Here is a 21,118-nt window from a genome sequence, read left to right on the forward strand (position 1 = left end):
TTTTTTTTTTTTTTTTTTTTTTTTTTTTTAATCTTAAGTAACTGGGTCTGAATTAGGCCCTGTCTGGGCCTCACTCTGAGCTGAGCTTTGCAGATGGGCCCTGCTGGGTCTCTGTGCAGGGTTCCAGGGCATTCCCAATCCTGGGATAGGCATTCCCAAAGCTGGGATAGGCATTCTACCCTTCCCATCCTGGGATATGCATTCCCAAAGCTGGGATAGGCATTCCCAAAGCTGGGATACCCTTCCCAAAGCTGGGATACCCATTCCCAAAGCTGGGATACACATCCCCAAAGCTGGGATACCATTCCCAATCCTGGGATAGGCATTCCCAAAGCTGGGATACCCTTCCCAAAGCTGGGATTCTCTTCCCAAAGCTGGGATAGGCATTCCCAAAGCTGGGATACCCTTCCCAAAGCTGGGATACCCATTCCCAAAGATGGGATACCCATTCCCAGTCCTGGGATAGGCATCCCCAAAGATGGGATACCCATTCCCAATCCTGGGATACACATTCCCAAAGCTGGAATACCCATTCCCAGTCCTGGGATACCCTTCCCAAAGCTGGGATACCCTTCCCAAAGCTGGGGTGACACAGAGTGGTTCCAGGTCCCACTCCCGTTGTCTCCCTGCTCCCTCACGCCCTGGATTTGCTCCCGATTCCGAGGCTGGGCTCAAATCCAAGGTGTTGCATCAGCATCCCCCCACTGCTGTGCCCAGCCCTGACCACGTGGAGTCCTGCTGGGCCAAAGCTCAGCTTAATTCTCTGCTGAGCCAGCAGTGGGGCTTAAAAAACCCAGTGTCCCCCGAGTCCAGCGTCACCCAAACCCTGCTGGGCTCTGACTGCTCACCAGGGACTCCAGGCTCTCTCCTGACTTCTGCTGTGCCCAGCAGTGCTGGAATGTTCCCCAGGCCCGGCTGACACATCCCAGTTTAAAAGCAGGAAGTGTCTCCCGGGTGAAAATCCAGCTCTGAGCAGGGTGAAAGAAGCTGCTCCAGCTGCTGGTTTTTGCTGATAAATTCACATTCTGCTGCTTTAAAAATGAATCAGTAAAAGCAGCCAGGCCTGGGCACAGCCAGCTCTGTGTGGAATATTCCTGGGAAATGACGGGGCTGCTCCAAGGGATGGTTTCTTTGTGGATTTTTTGCCCTTCCTGCTACTATGAAACATTGTGATCCCAAAAAAAAAAAGGGATTTAATTTAGGTCTCAGGGCAGGTTGGACAGGGCTAATTCCAAAAGAAGCCTCCAGCTGCTGCAGTTGGAAGGTGGCACCTCCTGAAATCCCACCCAAAACACCACACGTGGAGTTTACCACTGCTCATGGGGAACAACCAGGAATTTTCTGGGACTTCTGCTGCAGATTGAACACTTTTTGCCTTCATTCTCCTCCTGCAGACGTGCAGAAGCAGTACGAGTGTGCCAATTTTGGGGAGCAGGGGATCACGGTTGGCTGCTGGGACGTTTATCGGCACGACATCGACTGCCAGTGGATCGACATCACCGACGTCCCCCCCGGGGATTACCTCTTCCAGGTGGGACAGACAGCATTCCTGACACCCCCACTGCTTCTATCTTACCAGTCAGAGCCAGAATTTACCACATTTGTGCATTTGACACCTCCAACTTCTGTTTATAAAGGGATTCTATTCCCAGATGCCTTAAAGACAAAGGATTATCCACCAGGATAATCAACAAACACTTCCAAGGGAAAAATCAGGGCCATGAGCACAGTTTGGAGATTAAAGTCTTAAAAAGTCCATGTCCAGCTAATCCTGGCTAGGCCCAGCCCAGCTGATGTTGCTGACAGTGTTGTCACACCCCCAAAGCACAGCACCCCTCATGGAGCTGCTTGTAATCAACATTCCCTGAACTTTGGGATTAAATGGTGCCATTTGTGGGGTTTCTGCAGGAATTTGGGCCAGGACCATGGGGGGAATTGTCTGGGTTCAGAAACAGCCACTGGCACTGGGGAGGAGGGAAAGGAGAGGAATTATTTCTGTCTGTGAAATGGGAAGTGGGGGTTTGGAGGGAGATTTTGGGGTTTGGAGGGACAGGACACAGGGAATGGCTCCCACTGGGAAAGGGGAGATTTGGGTGGGATATTGGGAAGGATGATGGTGGGGAGGGGCTGGGATGGAATTTTCTGGATCCATGAAATGCCCAAGGCCAGGCTGGAGCCCCCTGGGACAGTGGGAGGTGTCCCTGCCATGGCAGGGGTGGCACTGGATGGGATTTCAGGTCCTTCCATCCCAACCATCCCAGGATTCCCTCACTGATCCTTTACTCCCCGACCCGGCTTTATTCAAGTCATTTCTCTCTCCTTACAAAGCACATCGTATTTTCATTTTTTGCTAACAAAATGCTGTAAAGCACAACTGATGCTGCCCAATCCCCCTTTCAACACCCCCACCCCTCCCAGGTGGTGATCAACCCCAACTACGAGGTGGCAGAGTCGGATTATTCCAACAACGTCATGAAGTGCCGGAGCCGCTACGACGGGCAGCGCATCTGGATGTACAACTGCCACATAGGTGAGGCTGGAATCCTCCAGCAGGCCCCAAGGATTCCCCTCAAATAAGGAATTTAATGCTTTCCCCCCCTGAAAAGCTCTGGTGCAATCCCAGTGTCCTGGGAAATTCCTTCTGCCCAAAATCAAATTATTTTGCCAAGCTGGGATCTCTTCGGATCTCTTGGAAAACAAATGAAGCAGTGGGAGAGGGTCTGCTGTAGCAGGCAGGAATGAAAATGTTCCTGGAATGTCAGGGGAATCTCTGTTTCCCTGGAAAAATTTAAAATATTATCATTTTGTATTTTTCTTTTTGGTCGTGGAAATATCAAAGCCAAACTAATTTAAATTTGGATTATTCCATTGTCAAAACCATTGAAATGGAATTAACTTGGGGGCTTTTTAGGACTGTTTTTGCCACACAAAATGAATTCACACAACTCCCTGCCCAGCTCCAAGTAAAACCAGCTTTGAAAATTCCCTTCTTCAATGAATGTTTTTCCTGGAAAAAAAAATCCAGATTTTTCTCATTATTTTGTTGGGATTTCAATGGAAAATTCTCATTTTGTGTGTCACATTTCAGACTGTGACCTAGTTCAGGAAAGTGAAGCCCATTCCAGCTGCTGCTTGGGCTCTGCAGCTGAGCTGGGAGATATTTCTGGTTAAAAACAAAGGTTTAAACTTTCACTTTGTCCTAATTAGAGAAAAATTAGGGTTTGGTTCTGGCTCAGAGCAGAGCCCTCACCCCTCACAGGCCTCGTTGGGCCTCACTTTATTTTTTAAGCACCAAACCAGCGACATTTGGGTAATTCAGTCTTGCAAATCCACATCCAGCCCTCCTGGGGCCTCCTGCATGTGCCAGTTAGGGCAAGATTTAATTAAAACTTCATTTAATTAACCCCAAACCTTTAAGGCCTTCATTTCCAGGGCACTGGTTCCACCCAATCCCAGTGTTCCCAAGGGTTTTTCCTTCTCCCAGTGTTCCCAAGGGTTTTTCCCTGCACAGGTTTTTCCTGTGCTTTCCTGGTGTTCCCAAGTGGTTTTCCCATTACTTTCCCAAGGTTCCCAAGTCCTTTTCCCTCTCCCAGTGTTTCCAAATCCTTTTCCCTGCTCACCCCAAGCTCTCCTGGTGTTCCCATGGGGTTTTCCCTCTCCTGGTGTTCCTGACTGGTTTTCCTGTGCTCACAATGGTTTTTCCTGGGCTCTGCCCCTGTTCCCAAGGGTTTTTCCCATGCTCTCCCCATGTTTCCAAGGGTTTTTCCCTCTCCCAGTGATTCCAAGTGTTTTCCCTGCACTCATCCAGTGTTCCCAAGGGTTTTTTCCATGCCCTCCCCATTTTCCAAAGGCTTTTCCCTCGCCTGGTGTTCCCAAGTGCTTTGCCCTCTCCCAGTATTCCCAAGTGTCTTCCCTCTGCTCTCCCCATGTTCCAAAGGGTTTTTTTCCATGCTCTCCCTGTATTCCCAAGTTTTTCCCTCTCCTGGTATTCCCAAGCACTTTTCCCTGCTCACCCTTTCCCAATGTTCCCAAGTGTTTTTCCCATGTTCTCTTGGTGTTCCCAAGGGTTTTTCCCTCTCCCAGTATTCCCAAGTGTTTTCCCTGTGCTCTCCCCACGTTCCCACAGGTTTCTTCCATGCTCTCCCCATGTTCCCAAGAATTTTCCCCTCTCCTGGTGTTCCCTGCACTTTCCCAACGTTCCCAAGTGTTTTTCCCATGTTCTCTTGGTGTTCCCAAGGGTTTTTTCCATGCTCTCCCTGTATTCCCAAGAGTTTTCCCCTCTCCTGGTGTTCCCTGCACTTTCCCAACGTTCCCAAGTGTTTTTCCCATGTTCTCTTGGTGTTCCCAAGGGTTATCCCCTCTCCCAGTGCTCCCAAGTACTTTTCCTGCACTCTCCCAGTGTTCCCAAGGGTTTTTCCCTCTCCCCACGTTCCCAAGTGTTTTCCCTGTGCTCTCCCCCTGTTCCCAAGGGTTTTTTCCATGCTCTCCCAGTGTTCCTAAGGGTTTTTCCCTCTCCCCACATTCCTGAGTGTTTTCCCTGTGCTCTCCCCACGTTCCCAAGTGTTTTCCCTGTGCTCTCCTGGTGTTCCCAAGGGTTTTCCCTGTGCTCTCCCAGTGATCCAGGTCTTTTTCCCTCTCCCAGTGTTCCCAAGGGTTTTTCCCTGTCCCCACATTCCCAAGTGTTTTCCCTGTGCTCTCCCCATGTTCCCAAGGGTTTTCCCCGTGCTCTCCCAGTGATCTAGGTCTTTTTCCCTCTCCCAGTGATCCCAAGGGTTTTCCCCGTGTTCCCAAGTGCTTTTCCCAGCCTCTCCCAGTGCTCCCAGTGCTTTTCCCAGTCTCTCCCAGTGTTCCCAGTGCTGTTCCCAGCCTCTCCCAGTGCTCCCAGTGCTTTTCCCAGTCTCTCCCAGTGTTCCCAGTGCTGTTCCCAGCCTCTCCCAGTGCTCCCAGTGCTTTTCCCTGTCCTGCTGACCCCTCTCTCCCCGTGGCCCCTCCAGGCGGTTCCTTCAGCGAGGAGACGGAGCAGAAGTTCGACCACTTCAGGGGACTCACAAATAACAACGTGGCTGCCCGGTAGAATTCCCACTAATTTAAGGAAGCCAGGACTCCTGCCCCGGCCCTTCCCGAACCACTGCACCCCAGGAAATGGAGCCTCCACCAAACTCTGAACTTCGGGTGAATCATCCCTGAAGAAGCCTCCCCCTCCCCAGTTTAGGTGCTCAGGCCACCCCTCGGTGCCTCCTGCAATTCCAGCTCTCCTCAGCTCCAGCTCTTCACCATTCCAAAGATTTCTCCCACATTTTGCAGCACTCCTCGCCTCAGGTTGGGCGCCAGCCACCCCAAAGTGCCTTTATCCTTCACTTCCAAGGCATTATTTGGGAATTCTCAGCTCTTTTCCACTCCTGATGCCCATTTGTGCTGCTGCTTCCTGCACTCCTCCTCAGCACTGACTCCAGTTTAGCAAGGAAATAGAAAGGAAGGAAAAATTTAAAAAAAAAGGAAAAAACAAACAGGAAAAAAAAAAAGGAGCAGCTTTTTGTGAGCACAACAGTGTAAAGCTGAATTTAATACTGCAGTGAAACGCTTGGATCCAACAACGGCCGCGCTCCGGAGGGGAGCAGAACGTGGAATTTCACAGGGAATCTCACAGGGAATCTCATTTGGAATTTCACAGGGAATTTCACATGGAATCTCACAAGGAATCTCATTTGGAATTTCACAGGGAATCTCACAGGGAATCTCATATGGAATCTCACATGGAATCAAAGCTCCCTGAAGTGACCCCGAACTCAGCAGATTCCCAGGGATGAGGCCTCTGGGCTGGAAATTCCCATCCCACAGGGATCCTCCACCCACCAGGTGCTGTGCCCATCCAAGAATCACCTCCTGGCTGCATTTTCCATCTTTTTTTCGAGGATGAATGATCCCTGTGCACCTTGCAGAGGGAATTTCTGCCTCTCATCCCCAAGGATCTCCTCCTGTGGGAATTCCCGGTGCTCCTCTGTTTGTTTGAGGACACAGAGCTCCAATAAAATCCATTTCCCTGGAAACAAAAAATCACTTTGGAAGCCCTTGGCGTATTTCTCCTCACAATTCCTGGAAGTTTGGGGGTTTCCCCCCCTCTTCTAAGATCAAAGTTGTCTGGAATTCCAGCTGATTCCACAGGGGATTCCAAGTGGCTGCAAACTTGCCCCAAACCCCACCTCACAGGGATGTTGTGAGGCTTCGAAATGCAGAAATATTTTGAGTATTTGTCATTTCTCCAGTGCCCCAGAGGGCGGCTGGCAAAGGGTTTTAACCCCTGGCAATGATAAAATTCCAGTTTTTCCTCAGAATTCCAGACTGCAGCACGAGCAGAGCCTGGGATGGGGCTGGAAGCTCATTTTAAACCCAGCTCTGGGCACACAGGAAAATCCTAATGAGCAGATCCCAACTTTCCTCACCAACAGGGAAGTTCAGGCTCTTGAGACTCTGTAAATAAGTAAAAAATTCCCTAAAGCTTGGATTCACTGCCTGTCAGTTTTCTGGGATATATGAACAGCAACATTACAACAAACGTGGAACAGATTTCTGAACTCCTGCCCTTGCTTAGAGTTGAATTTTGGCCCCAAAAAAATCCTATTTTTCTTACTCTTAATGCCTATTTTTTGTTGGAAAACAGAGCAGGAAGAAGGAATAAAGAAACCACCTCATTCCTGCAGGTGCCCCAGCTGCTTCGAAACACCCAACAAAGAATTCCAGCACTTCCCAGGGCTCCAAAAAACCCCGAACAAGAATCCCCACTCCCAACTCTCCCTAAAGGAACAGCCCCGTGGCACTGCCTGCTCCGCATGCATTTAATAGCACAGCCATGCTCATCTTTACAGCCTTGGTTTGGGTTTTTTGGGATTATTCCTCCTGCTCCAAGGGTTCTGGCTGGAAATCCTCGTGCTGCCGGTGCCTCCAGCCCAGGGCGTGGGACACGAGCCTCCGGGCCACCGCCGCGTCCGTCTGCGGCCTCTCCTTGCCCAGCTGCAGCAGCTCTGGGGACAAAAGGGAAACACTGACCCAGCTGGGGCACGGGCAGGGGGGAATTCCTGCTTAAAATCCCAAAAATCAGCTTTTTTCCCTGCTGTTTCATTCGTTTATCCACATCAAATCTTTCTGTCGCGGTGAATAAATTGGGATTTTTTTCAGGATGATGGAATTTCATATTCCATATTTTACATTGTGTGGTCATCATAAAGGTTCAGGGCTCTTCTGCTGTGTGGAAAACTGGTCCCCATCCTTTTCCAGAAATTATTCCTGGCAAAATTCCCAACATCCCATCCCTGTGAACTGACAAAATTCCCAACATCCCATCCCTGTGAATTGACAAAATTCCCAACATCCCATCCCTGTGAACTGACAAAATTCCCATCCTTTCCATGCCTGGAAACACCCAGGCAATTTATCCATTTATCCAACTGAAACTCCTCAAACCAGCTGCCAAAACTCTTAGAAAACAGCAAGGAAAATTTAAAAAAATCTGCATTTTAAATCATATGTAAATATTTCAGATAATTTGGGAAGCCCCGTGGTCAGTGCCCTCCATTTCTTGGATTGCTGCAGTTCCATCTGCAAGGAAATCCACCAGAATTTCCACAATAATTTAGATATGGGGATTAATTAATTAATTAATCCTTCATCAATTTGCAGTTGTTGTCTACACAGCAAGAGGGGCTTTCTTTGTTTTTCCAGAAGTTTCATTCATTAAGGGGAAAAAAATTCATTAATTTTTTTTTTTAAAGAGACACTGTCAGCTAATAAAAATCCAAATTTGTTGAAACTGGATACCAACAGAATTTATGTTTAATTATTACATTTAATTATTAATTAATTAATTATTAAGAAATAATAAATTTAAAATATTTCTATTTTCATTTAACCTGATTCAGAATAGTGAATAAATGAAAAAAAAAACAAAACAGATGAAGGGGAGATGCAAATAAACCAAATTTTTGGATGTTTCCTTTAAATGCAGCAGTGCTGACACTCAGGAATTTGTCACTGTGACAGTGTCCCTTTAAAGCACTAAAATTGGAATTTGTTCTGACTGCAGTGAGCTGGAAAATGCCAGGAATTGTTGCTTCAGAGTCTCTGCTGCTGCTGAGGTTCATGGCTTTGCTTTCCTGTGGCAACTGGACCTGATCAATGTGATTGAAAGGCAATGAAATCAATCAATCAATAATCAATCAATGGTAATCAATCAACTGATGTTCACGGCTCAGCTTCACCATTTCTCCTTCCTGAATAAAATTATGCCAACCACAAGATTGGCTTTGTCTCCTTTGGATTGCCAGGGGGAGAGGGAAGAGAAAATTCCCCAGGAATTTGATGGCTCTGCCTGGCAAAAAATCCCAATTCCAGCCCAACCCTTCCCTTCCAGCTGCCCAAAAGAGCAGCAAATTACACCAAAAAACCAGAATTAAATCTGAATTCCAGCAAAATTCCACACCACAGCTCAGTGCCAGGAAATCCACAAAAAACCCAACCAGAAAAATGATGGAATCTGTCATCTGGACCAGGAGAAGTGGGGTGGATTTAGGAATTCTGCCTTACTTGGTCTCTGCAGGGCCTTGAGCTTGGCCTGTTTGCTGGCGTGGATCAGGGGCCGGATCTTCAGGCAGGGGAAACGGCGGCCCAGGGCCTGGGAGGCTGCAGGAAAAAAGGGAATTCACCCCAAAATTCACATCAGGGCCTGGGAGGCTGCAGGAAAAAAGGGAATTTACCCCAAAATTCCCATTAAGCTGTGCTGGAAGCCCGGGCACAGGGGAGATTTCTCTGCCTGTCCTGACCCCCAGCAGAACTCTGCCTTTAACTCCAGCCATGGAGAAAGCTCCCAAGGCTTTGGGATGAGCTGGGATCCACGAGTGTGAAACAGATCGTGGTGTGGCTGATCACAGTGAGAACTTGGGGGTTTTGGTGTGGAAAAAAAGTTTAGTATGGAAAAATTTAATATGGAAAAGAAAGTTTAGTATGGAAAAAAACGTTTAGTATGGAAAAAGTTTAGTATGGAAAAGAAAGTTTAGTATGGAGAAAGTTTTTAGTACAGAAAAAAGAAGTTTATTATGGAAGAAAAAGTTTAGTGTGGAAGAAAATGGTTAGGATAAAGGAAAAATTTAGTAGGAAAGAAAAAGTTTAGTATGGAGGAAAATGTTCAGCATGGAGGAAAAAGTTTAGGATGGGAAAAAATGTTTAGGATGGGAAAAGTTTAGGATGGAGGAAATGGTATAGAAGTTTAGGATGGAAAAAAAATTTAGTGTGGAGGAAAAAATTCAGTATGGAGGAAAAAGTGTTTAGTATGGAAGAAAAATTTAGTATGGTAAAAGCTTATTATGGAAGAAATGGTTTAGTGTGGAAGAAAAAGTTTAGGATGGAAAAAAATTCAGTGTAGAGGAATAAGTAGGATGGAGAAAAAAGTTTAGGGTGGAAAGAAAAGTTTAGCATGGAAAAAGTTTAGTATGGAGGAAAAAGTTTAGTATGGAAGAAGTTTAGTATGGAAAAAAGTTGAGTATGGAAAAAATGTTCAGTGTGGAGGAAAAAGTTTAGTGTGGAAAGGAAAGTTCAGTGGAAAAAAAAAGTTTAGCATGGAAAAAATTTAGGATGGAGGAAAAGTTTTGTATAGAAGGTTTAGGATGGAAAAAAGTTTAGGATGGAGGGAAAAGTTTAGGGTTTTCAGAATGGAGGTGGGCAGGACACAAGATGGAGGATTTTGGGCATTTTCTGATCTCCTCCTTGTTCTTCACCTGCTCCATTTCTGCATTAGATTGTGACAGTGATTCATTAGAACAGAAAAAGTTTCCACAATGGTACAAAAATCCTGTCCATTCCTCATTCCTAACACAAAATTCTTTAAAGATCTCAAAAAAAAAAACAGAAAAAGTTTCCACAATGGTACAAAAATCCCGTCCATTCCTCAATCCTAACACAAAAATCTTTAAAGAACACAAAAAAACCCCAAAACAAGTTTCCAGACTGGTACAAAAATCCCGTCCATCCCTCACTCCTACCACAAAACTCCTCAGAGATCTCCCCACCAAAAACTCCCCCAAAAGCACAAACCCACTCCGTGACCCCAGCGTTTGCTCGGGGCTGAGGTCACGGTGGGAACCTCAGCAGCAACCCCAAAAAACAGGAAAAAAAGGGGTTTTTAAAAGAATTTTGCACTTTGAGAGGAAATCCCAAGTAAAAGAGCAGAACCTGCTGGGAGGTGAGAGGAGCCCCAGGGCTGGCTCTGGGCTCCCCTGGGCTGTTTGTCCTCCCAAAAAAATGAGTTTATCCGGATTTGTGGTGCCATCCCCACTCCCAGTATCCCTGGGAGGTGATGGAAGTTCACTGGATTTTTTTCAAGTCATAAAAGACAAAAAATGGGGGGAAAAAAGTGAAAATCCACTTTATTATCATTATTGTTACTAGTTATTTCTAAGAGTGCACACAGCTGCAGCCAAGGCAATTAAAAACCAGTTTCCATATTCCAGCTTCCCAAAACCCTTCCAGGATGGAAAGGAGCAGGAAAAAAAATTAAAATAAAATTTAAAAAAATAAAATATGAAAAAATAGAATATAAAATAAATAAAATATAAAAAGTAAAATTAAATAACAATTTAAATAAAATATAATAAAATATAAAAATATTTAAATGAAATACAAAAAGTAAAATATAGACAAATAAACGATAAAAATATTTAAAATAGAATAGAATAAAATTTAAAATAAAATACAAAAATAAATATTAAAATATATAAGAAATTAGAATAAAATAGAATAAAATAAAATAATAGAATAATAGAACAGAATAAAATAGAATAAAATAAAATAGAATAAAATAGAACAGAATAAAATAGAATAAAATAAAATAGAATAAAATAGAACAGAATAAAATAGAATAGAATAAAACAAATAAAATAAAATAAAATAAAATAAATCCCTCTGCCCAGCAGCTGAGGGCACTGGGGAGCTCTGGGTGCCCCAATCCCACCCCCAGTACCTGTGGAGAGGCTGGAGAAGATTCCCAGGGCATGGGTATCATCCACCCACTGGATTTTGAAGCCGCTCTCGCTGCAAGAAAAGAGAATAATTTGAATTAATGTCAAGAAAAACGAAGCCCAGACAAAACCCAGCAGCCCAGGAGGGGTTTTCTGTGGGTTGTGGAGTTTCCCAAAGCATTATTCCCATTTTAAATGGGGAAAGGGCAGGAAAAGAAGGGAAAAAGGACATTAAATGTGAAATTACCCCAAATTCTCCTTTTCCTCTCAAACCCAACCTCAGTTGCAGGGATTGGCTTCTAGCACCAAAATATTGACATTTCTGAAGTGCTCCCCAGGCATAAAAATAAAAACCAAGGGATTTATGAAGTGATTTTGGGTTGAAATCTCAAAAAGAGTCAGTGGGAAATGGGAATTTGAGAGCAGGCATTCAAAAATATTCCTAATATTCAATATTCAATCCTAATAAACTAAAAAATATTCAAAAATATTCCAGTCCTAGTGGATCTGTCCTTTTCCAGCTCTGCTTCACTTCCAGAGAGTAGAAAAAGAAATTTGAGGAAGCACACAATGCAGGAAGAATTATTTAAATATTATTAAAATATAAATTTAAACCATTAAATACAAATTATTCTTTCAAAGAACAATTTAAATATCATTTTAAAATGTAGTTTATTTGGTTTAATTGAAGGGATCTGTAGAAGGAATTTTCCCATCTAATCCAGGAATTATCCAAAGAGAGGGGGAGAAAAACAGGAGACGAATTCAAGAGCTGCCCTCACTGAAGAATTACTTAAAATATAGTTTTAAATAATAATTTAAATATAATTTTTAAATGTAATTTATTTATTTATTTGGTTTAATTGATCTCTAGAGGGAATTTTCCCATCTAATCCAGGAATTGTCTCAAAAGAGGGGGAAGAAAACAGGAGTAGAACTCAGCTCCGCCCTCACTGAAAAATGATTTAAAATATAATTTTAAAGAATAATATGATTTTAAAATGTCGTTTATTTGGTTTCATTGAAGGGATCTGTAGAGGGAATTTTCCCATCTAACCCAGGAATTATCCAAGAGAGGAAAACAGGGAAAGGTGCCTTTTACAGAACTCAGCTGTGCCTCACTGAACCTGGCTCTGTCTCCAATCCAAGCTCATTCCCCGGAATTCCCCAATTGCATCCCAGGACTGAGCCCTTCTCCTTGGAAACTCTGATGGAATCACTCAGGAGCCAACAAAAATGTCTCCAAAAAAGCACCAAATATCTCCACCTGGATGGAGCCAGCCAGGCCTGGCTGTGGAGAACGGGGGGGCAGAGCCTGGGGTAAAGCTGGGCTTTAAACCAGGCCTAAACTGCAGGAAAAGCTGAGGGGAAGGTGAAACTAAAATTCAGAATTTGGGTGCCAGAGCCCTGAAGTAAAGATGGGCTTTAAGCCAGGCCTGAACTGCAGGAGAAATCCATTTGAGGCACACAGAGAGGGGAAGGTGAAACTAAAACTCAAAATTTTGTAGCCAGAAACGTGAGTAAAGCTGAGCTTCAAACCAGGCCTGAACTGCAGAAAAAGCTGAGGGGAAGGTGAAACTAAAACCCAGAATTTGGGTGCCAGAAATGTGGAGTAAAGCTGGGCTTTAAACCAGGACTAAACTGCAAGAAAAGCCCCTTTAAGGCACACGGAGAGGGGAAGGTGAAACTAAAATTCAGAATTTGGATGCCAGAGCCCTGGGGTAAAGCTGGGCTTTAAACCAGGCCTAAACTGCAGGAAAAACCAAGTGGAAGGTGAAACTAAAATTCAGAATTTGGATGCCAGAGCCCTGGGGTAAAGCTGGGCTTTAAACCAGGCCTAAACTGCAGGCAAAGCCCTTTTGAGGCACACAGGGAGGTGAAACTCAGAATCTGCAGCCAGGGCCAGGCTGGCTGCGCTCCCGGCCCTGCTCAGCCCCCGGTCACTCACTGGAAATCCGAGAACATTTCCATCAGATCCTCGGTTTTCAGATGGAGCCAGCCAGGCCTGGCTGTGGAGAACGGGGGGGCAGAGCCTGGGGTAAAGCTGGGCTTTAAACCAGGCCTAAACTGCAGGAAAAGCTGAGGGGAAGGTGAAACTAAAATTCAGAATTTGGATGCCAGAGTCCTGGAGCAAAGCCAGGCTTTAAACCGGGCCTAAACTGCAGGAAAAGCCCCTTTGAGGCACACAAGAGGGGAAGGTAAAACTAAAATTCAGAATTTGGATGCTAGAGCCCTGGGGCAAAGCCGGGCTTTAAACCAGGCCTAAACTGCAGGAAAAGCTGAGGGGAAGGTGAAACTAAAACTCAGAATTCTGTAGCCAGAAACGTGGAGTAAAGCTGGGCTTTAAACCAGGCCTAAACTGCAGGCAAAGCCCCTTTGAACCTGAACTGCAAGAAAAGCCCCTTTAAGGCACACGGAGAGGGGATGGTGAAACTAAAATTCAGAATTTGGATGCCAGAGCCCTGGGGTAAAGCTGGGCTTTAAACCAGGCCTAAACTGCAGGCAAAGCCCCTTTGAGGCACACAAAGAGGTGAAACTAAAACTCAGAATTTTGTAGCCAGAAACATGGAGTAAGGCTGGCTTTAAACCAGGCCTAAACTGCAGGAAAAACCAAGTGGAAGGTGAAACTAAAATTCAGAATTTGGATGCCAGAGCCCTGGGGTAAAGCTGGGCTTTAAACCAGGCCTAAACTGCAGGCAAAGCCCTTTTGAGGCACACAGGGAGGTGAAACTCAGAATCTGCAGCCAGGGAAAGCTGAGGGGAAGATGAAACTAAAATTCAGAATTTGGGTGCTAGAGCCCTGGGGTAAAGCTGGGCTTTAAACCAGACCTGAACTGCAAGAAAAGCCCCTTTAAGGCACACGGAGAGGGGATGGTGAAACTAAAATTCAGAATTTGGATGCCAGAGCCCTGGAGCAAAGCTGGGCTTTAAACCAGGCCTGAACTGCAGGAAAAGCCAAATTCAGAATTTGGATGCCAGAGCCCTGGGGTAAAGCTGGGTTTTAAACCAGGCCTGAACTGCAGGCAAAGCCCCCTTGAGGCACACAGGGAGGTGAAACTCAGAATCTGCAGCCAGGGCCAGGCTGGCTGCGCTCCCGGCCCTGCTCAGCTCCCCGGTCACTCACTGGAAATCCGAGAACATTTCCATCAGATCCTCGGTTTTCAGCGACGAGGGGAAGTCGTAGATCTCGGTGACGTGGCCCAAGTCGCCCTCGCTGAGCTGGGCCTCTCCGTGGCCGGGACAATCCACGCTGACCCTCTCGATGCTGATGTCCTTCACCGTCAAATTCCCCACGATCTGCGAGGATCAAACCAAGGGTTAAAAACCAAACCAGGAGCCAGGCTCCATTCCGTCCCCTCACCTCAGCCAGCCCCACACGGAATCTCCTCCCGGGGAGCGACTCCTTGCCCCTTTTCCCAGATTTCCCCTCAATAATCACCTCTGCCAGGAGCTCTGCCGTGCAGTCGTCCTCGAGGCCGCTCTGCCGTGTCCCCTCTCTGTCCCCTGCAGCCAAATCCAGGCCCCTGCCCAGCGCCTCGGCCACATCCGAGCCCTCCTTGTCCTCCTCTTCCTCCTTCCCGCCGCGGATCGGCCCCGGAGCGCCGGGATCTCCGCCACGGAGCGGCTCCGGCGCAGCCAGAGCCTCACCTGGGCCTTCCAGAACCTTCTGCGGGGGGTCCTGCTCCACCTGCCCAGCGCTGGGGTTCTGCTGCGGGGGAACACCCCGGCCTCCCTCGGAATTCCGGGGATCCTGCTCTCCAGGGTGGGACTGGCTCCTGCTGCCCTCCAAGGTCTGCGCTTCCAGGGCTGGGGGGTCTGTCACTGCCAGGTCTGTCTGAGGTGGGTCTGTCACTGTCACAGGCGGGTCTGTCACTGTCACAGGCGGGTCTGTCCTGCTGCCACCATGGTTTTCCAAAGGCACGGAGCTTCTCCCACACTCCGACCCTCCGCAATCCCGGCCGGATTGGTTCTCCCCTTGCAGCTGGCCCTGGAATTCGCTGCCTTCTGGAATGGTGCTGCCGGCGTGGCTCGACTCTTCCTCTCCTGCCTCGGGTGGGTGTTTGCTGAGTGCAGAAGATGTGGAATGGGAACAGTCTTTATCCCGACTTCCCTGCTCACAGGAATCGCCGCTATTCCCTAAGGATGGCACCTGCTCCTCACACAGAGGATGCTCAGCGCTGCCTTTTCCCGGGACGTGCTCTTCCTTGCCAGGGCTGCCTCCACCCTTGCCCAGCTCCCGCTGGGTGTCCCCGATGGAATTCCTGGGGCAGCTTTCACCTCCTGGAGCCGCGTCCCCGTCGGGCTCCGCCTCGGGGCTCTCCCGCTCCCTCCAATTCGCCTTTTTCCGGATCCCTTTGGGCACGTACAGGGCTTTCTCTGGCTTCCTCCTGGGCGGCCTGGTGATCCTGCCCGAGCCCACGGAGGCGCGGGAGCTGTCCCCGTGGGGGTCCCCGGCGTGGCGCGGCCGGGCGCCCCGGCCCCCCCGGCCCCAGGGCTGCGCCGGGCGCGGCGGCCGGGCGGGGTTGGCCCCGGGTTTTTGGTCGCTCGAGGTCTCGTTGGGAAGCCTGGGAAGGAGGGGATGGTGAGAGGGGATGCGCAGGGATGTGGGGCTTGCCAGAGGAAAAGGAGGAGCATCAAATTCCCAAAGGGAAAATCCCGCTGTTCCTTAGGGTCTGGGAGGTGCCATTGGTAACGGAGACCTTAAATGGGACAGGGTGACTGTGTGCTCGATCCGAGGGCTGGAGACCCTCTGGAGCCAGGCTGAGAGAGCTGGGAATGCTCCAGGGAGAGCTCAGAGCCCTTCCAGAGCCTGAAGGGGATCCAGGAGGGCTGGAGAGGGACTGGGGACAAGGGATGGAGGGACAGGACACAGGGAATGGCTCCCACTGCCAGAGGGCAGGGATGGATGGGAGACTGGGAGGGAATTCCCAGAGCAGCTGGGCTGCCCCTGGATCCCTGGAGGTGTCCAAGGCCAGGCTGGACAGGGCCTGGAGCAGCCTGGCACAGTGGGAGGTGTCCCCAGAAGGTGACAAAGGGTGGCACTGGGATCAGTTTCAGGTCCCTCCCAAACCATTCCAGGATTCCACGATCGTTGTCAGCCCTGACCCAACGGAGCACAGCTCACCTGACAGCAGAGTGACAAATGACTGTCCTCCTCCTCCAGCCCTCTCCCACCGAGAAGCTGCTCAGCAATTCCATGTTTTCCACAGTCCGGTGGATCAGGTACCTGAGGCGGCTGGACAGGGGTGGGAACAGGAGCACTCTGAAAGGAGAGAGGGCTCAGGGCATCAGAAACGTGCAGGAAGGGATGAGAATGATGGAAAAATGTCATAACCTCATCCCCGGGTCATTCCCAGCATGGGATTTAAATCAGGAAAAAGCCAAGCAGGACTTGATGATATTAAAGAGCAGAAATGTCATTCCAGATTTGCAGCCAGACACATTTTACACATCAAATGGAGTGTGGGGAGGCTGGGAATGCCTGACCCCAAGGCCTTGGCCTGGACCCCAATTCCTGCTGTATCCATATGGGAAAGGCTGGGAAGCAGCAGCAGAAAGCTGTGACTGACCCCCTCCCTCCCAGGCTGAGTCTAATTTCATTTCTCTCTCAACAACATCTATCTTATGCTATAACCCTTCTAAATCAGTATTTATTTCAAAATTTATATACAAATATATACTATATAAACCTTCTATCAAACTTTAAAATTTCTCTACAAATCCAGTTCCCACACGGAAACCAGGAATAAACCAAGAATGGATAAACAAACTCCACGTTCAATGTCACTGCTGTCACATGGTTTGTCCCCGAGTGTTCGACAATGGCACAGGGAATTTCTTTGCCAAACACTTTATTAAAAAAAAGCACTGAAACAAATATTTAAGGCCACGACAAGCTGGCAGGGAGCTCAGCTCAGCACCGCCACCCCTGCTCCTGAGCAGCACCCTGGCACCGGCCACCTCAAGGGCTCCAAAGGTCACCGGACTGGGAACAGATCCAGGTGAGCCCAGGATGAGCAAAAGCCACCAATGGCCACAAAACCCCGCTTGAAGGTGTGACCAGGGGAGGGGATCCCACACCCATCCCAGCACTGGAGCTCCGCAGCCGGACCCCAAACGCTGCTGCTTTCACCCCAGAAAACGACGCAAAGCCCGAGGTGCCCGGGTGTCCCTGCAGCCCCCACCGGTGGTGCTGGCCCTGCACCATGAAGTGCTCCAGCTCCTCCGCGATCCTGCCCACGAACTCATCCTCGCTGGGCGACAGGAAAACGCCATCCATGGAGCACAGCGCCAGGGCGGCCTGCGAGGGACAGGGCACACGTGGGGAGAGGGACAGGGCACACGTGGGGAGAGGGACGGGGCACACGTGGGGAGAGAGACAGGAGCAGCCCCGAACCCCCGCCCATGGGTGCCCAGCACCCCCTACAAATCTCACCCGCCTCTGTGCTGACTCCATCTGCACCCCCATATCCCCATCCCTGGGCATCCCAAAGCCCCCTGCCCCAGCCATCCCAAAATCCCCCATCCCTGGCCATCCCAAAACCCCCCGCCCCGGCCATCCCAAAATCCCCCATCCCTGGGCATCCCAAACCCCCCACCCCGGCCATCCCCAGCATCTCTGCACTGCGTTATCCCCCTTTCCCGGACACCCCATCCCGCTCTCCGCATGCCCCTGCCCCCCCTTCTCCCAGCGCACCCCAGCGCCACGTGCTGCCTCCCGTCCCCACCACCATCACCATCATCATCATCATCACCACCCCACCGCCGAGCCCCCCGATCCCCCATCCCCGCCGGACCCACCGCTCCCCCGCCCCCGCAGCCCCGGTGTCCTCTCCGGTCTGGTTCTGGCTCCTCCCGCTCGATCCCCGCTCCTCCCGTCTGACGGTCGCTTTTCCGTTCCCGTCCCGGCTCGTCCCGCTCCCTCTGGGCTCCTCCCGGCCTGTCCTGGCTCTTCTCCCTCATCCCAGTTCTGTCCCGGTTCTTCCTCCCCGCCCGGCTCCATCCCCTCTGCTGCCGGCGGAGCTCCCGGCTCGGCTCTCCCGAGCCCTCCGGGCAGCTCCATCCCGGCTCTCCCCGTCCGGCTCCGAGCGCTCCAGGATCGCCCCTGAGACTGGGGCAGCCGGGGCTCATTTCAGCCTGCCCGGAGCTGCTTTCCTGAGAATCCTCCCGGCCTCGGCTTTCCCGGGACACCACCCCGGCCTCGGTTTTCCCGGGTCAGCGTAATGGCCTCGGCTTTCCTAAGAAACCCTCCCGGCCTCGGCTTTCCCGGGACACCGTCCCGACTTTCCCTGACAATAGGAGCAGGTTTCCAGTCTGGAAGCAAAGTCAGGCAAGACTTCAACCCCCGGCAGCCGCATCCCGTTATCTTCCCCTGAGCTCGTTTCCCCCTTTCTCTGTTAAGTCCATTCTTCCTAAAATTCCTGGGTTTTTCTTGCTGAAAAGTCGCTTTAAGGTCAGCAGTAATTCCCCGTCCCAGGCTGTGTCCCTGCAATTCCAGCTGGGAAAGCAGCACAATTCCACATCACCTGCACAGGGTTAATTCCCACACTCCCTGCCTGCCCCAGCCAAACACATTGAAATCATGGAATGGTTTGGATTAGGAGGAACCTCCAATTTTTCACCTCTATCTGCTGACTTCCACGTGGATTTGATGTTTTTCCTCCTTTCCCTCTTTTGCAAATACCACTTTTCTCAGGCCCCTCTGCTCCTCTCCCAAAAATCCCAGAACCTGTCCCCAGGTCACCCATGGCACACCCAGAGCTGCAGGACTGACGTGGTTTTTGGGGTTACAGAGCAGGGTCAGACACAAATCCTGCCTCAATCCCTGCTCTGGGATCAGCCCCAGGCTGGAAGAATTTCACCCACCCATGTGGAATTTGGGAAAGATGGGAAAAGAGGGGGAGGAGAAGGAGGAAGACACTTCCTGGTGGGATTACAGGGGAAACCTGTGCAGGAAAAAAGGGGAAAAGGGGAAAAGGAGCTGCATCTGCAGCCAGGTGAACAAGGGGGTCTGTGCCAAAGGCAGCCCCAGTCCCACCAGTTCGGAGCTGTTCCCGTTTCCCAGCCTGCCCTCAGGAATGTCTGCAACACACCGGGACTTCTTCCAGAGCCTGGCACGTTTGGGGTTGGCTCTGTCACCACTTGGTCCCTTCTGCTGCTGGGTCAGAGCTGCTGCAGGAAAATGAACGATAATTAAACACATTGCTTTAATTAAAGAATTAAATACAGGTAGTAATGGGACACACAAAGAGTCACTTCACTCTCTTTGTTGTCTTTCCTTTGCAGGCTCACCCTGTTCACTACAGACACACCGAGCTGGCTGCTTCCCCCAATCCCTTTGCAAACCACCCTGGATTAAGCCCCAGAATTTTGCCACAAGCATCAAGAAACTCTTCCAAAACGGTTTTGGGAAAAGCTGGGCGCTCCCATTCCCTCCACAGACACACCGAGCTGGCTGTTTTCCCCCAATTCCTTTGCAAACCACCCTGGATTAAGCCCCAGAATTTTGCCACAACCATCAAGAAACTCTTCCAAAACGGTTTTGGGAAAAGCTGGGCGCTCCCATTCCCTCCTGCTGCCACGCCAGGAGCTCCAAGCACCACACAACACCCTGAATTATAAATATTAATTATAAACATTACAGCAGCGTTCAGATGAACTCAGTCCCTTGAGGGGTTCCAGATGATCTCAAACCAACAATTCCTTATCTAAATTAGGTTGAAAAACCCCAAGATTGTTTTGGATTGACCCAAAATCCTCCTGGCAGTCCCACAGGGAGATGCCGTGGATGCTGTGGAATCCCATCAGTGCTTCCCTAGAAAAATCCCGTGGATGCTGTGGAATCCTGTCAGTGCTTCCCTAGAAAAATCCCGCTCTGCTCCCCTCCCACGCCGGTCCTGCTCTAACTGGGCTCTGTTTCATTGCTCTGTAATTAGCACTGGGCTCTGTAATCAGCACTGGCTGATTTCTCCCTTTGTTTTGGGGAGGGGGAGCTGAGGATGTCTGGGATTCACAGGGATGAGCCGGCTTTAATCAGGCAGGGATCAAACCTCCTTCCCAAAGTCACCGCCGGGGCTGGGATGGAGCCCAGGAGCTGCTCCTGCCCCCTCTGATGAGACAGAAACTTCCCGAGGTTGATTGGGGAGCAGGAGAGCTCCTGGAGAGCCTTTGTGGTTGAAATGAGGCAGCTCCGGAGGAGGATCCGCGATGAAATGGAGGAGGAAGGGAATCAGAGGGAGAATAAAGCAAAAAGGGGGGGAACTGGGCAGTGGAGGAGCAGAAACCAGGACAGGGCTGTGGATTTTCTCCCGTTCCCTCTGGAGGCTCGGACACCCTCATTGCCACGGGCTCCAGAGATCCAGGGGCTGACGCAGGGCTGTGATCCCTGCCAGGACCCTCAGCCGGGCACTGCCAGCTCCTGCCCCACGGCCAGAGCAGAATTTCAGCCACCAAACCCTTCCTGCAGCAGCTCCAGACACGGAGCTGCTCCCAAGCACAGCACCGAGCTCCAGGAAGGGAGCCAGACCTGCAGGATGAGATCCTGGGGACAGGGAGAGCCAGAGCTGAGCCCAGCAGAGTTATCCTGGGAAATCCATGGAATTCCTGGGGACAGGAACAGCCAGAGCTGAGCCCAGCAGAGTTACCCTGGGAAATCCATGGAATTCCTGGGGACAGGAACAGCCAGAGCTGAGCCCAGCCGAGTTATCCTGGGAAATCCATCGCCTCCTTCCCACAGAATCCACTGGTTTTCCATGGCTGGAGGTGCCACACAGCCCAGCATGGCCCCACAGAGCTCCAGGCAGCATTGCCAGCAGCAGTTGGCAACCAGGGAGCAGGATTTGGCCAGTCCCTATCCAGCATCCCCAGGCCAGTGACCAGCTGGATTTGGCCAGTGACCAGCTGGATTTGGGCAGTGACCAGCTGGATTTGGCCAGTCCCCACCCAGCAGCCTCGGGCTGGTGGCCACAGGACAAGGGCAGTGGCCAAAGCCACCTCTCCCCTCAGGCACAGCTGGGTTTTCACTTCCTGACCACGGAGAGGCTCAGGAGACCCAGCCATCTCTGCTTTCTCGCTGAAGCCACCGGGAAAGAGGAATTCCAGCCCTGCCACTTCCA

At 49.8% G+C, this 21,118-nt stretch overlaps 2 protein-coding genes across 3 annotated transcripts in view; one reads left to right on the plus strand and one right to left on the minus strand.

The window, feature by feature from the left end:
- LOXL2 (lysyl oxidase like 2) overlaps positions 1-5,381 on the plus strand; it is a 62,058-nt gene extending 56,677 nt beyond the window's left edge. Inside the window, exons 11-13 of the mRNA XM_039698360.1 lie at positions 1,360-1,531; positions 2,419-2,530; positions 4,995-5,381. Coding sequence (XP_039554294.1) covers positions 1,360-1,531; positions 2,419-2,530; positions 4,995-5,074 — 364 coding nt within the window. The 3' untranslated portion in view covers positions 5,075-5,381. The remainder of the gene's footprint in view (positions 1-1,359; positions 1,532-2,418; positions 2,531-4,994) is intronic.
- A 149-nt stretch (positions 5,382-5,530) lies between these two features.
- R3HCC1 (R3H domain and coiled-coil containing 1) lies at positions 5,531-17,828 on the minus strand. Of its 2 annotated transcripts, XM_039698358.1 has the most exons (8): positions 17,805-17,828; positions 17,189-17,304; positions 16,129-16,266; positions 14,443-15,568; positions 14,128-14,300; positions 11,006-11,076; positions 8,578-8,673; positions 5,531-7,019 (listed from the first exon to the last, which is right to left on the minus strand). In XM_039698358.1, the coding sequence occupies exons 2-8, from the start codon at positions 17,281-17,283 to the stop codon at positions 6,886-6,888; spliced, it is 1,833 nt and encodes a 610-aa protein (XP_039554292.1). In that variant the 5' UTR covers positions 17,284-17,304; positions 17,805-17,828; the 3' UTR covers positions 5,531-6,885. The 2 variants fall into 2 exon arrangements, with proteins under 2 accessions (XP_039554292.1, XP_039554293.1); XM_039698359.1 differs by lacking the exons at positions 5,531-7,019; positions 8,578-8,673; positions 17,805-17,828 and adding an exon at positions 8,699-8,724 and having other exon boundaries at positions 17,189-17,393.
- Positions 17,829-21,118: the final 3,290 nt, after the last annotated feature.

This window comes from Passer montanus, unplaced genomic scaffold (genome assembly GCF_014805655.1).
Source record: "Passer montanus isolate IOZ18808 unplaced genomic scaffold, ASM1480565v1 scaffold123, whole genome shotgun sequence".
In the NCBI taxonomy this organism is placed as follows: domain Eukaryota; kingdom Metazoa; phylum Chordata; class Aves; order Passeriformes; family Passeridae; genus Passer; species Passer montanus.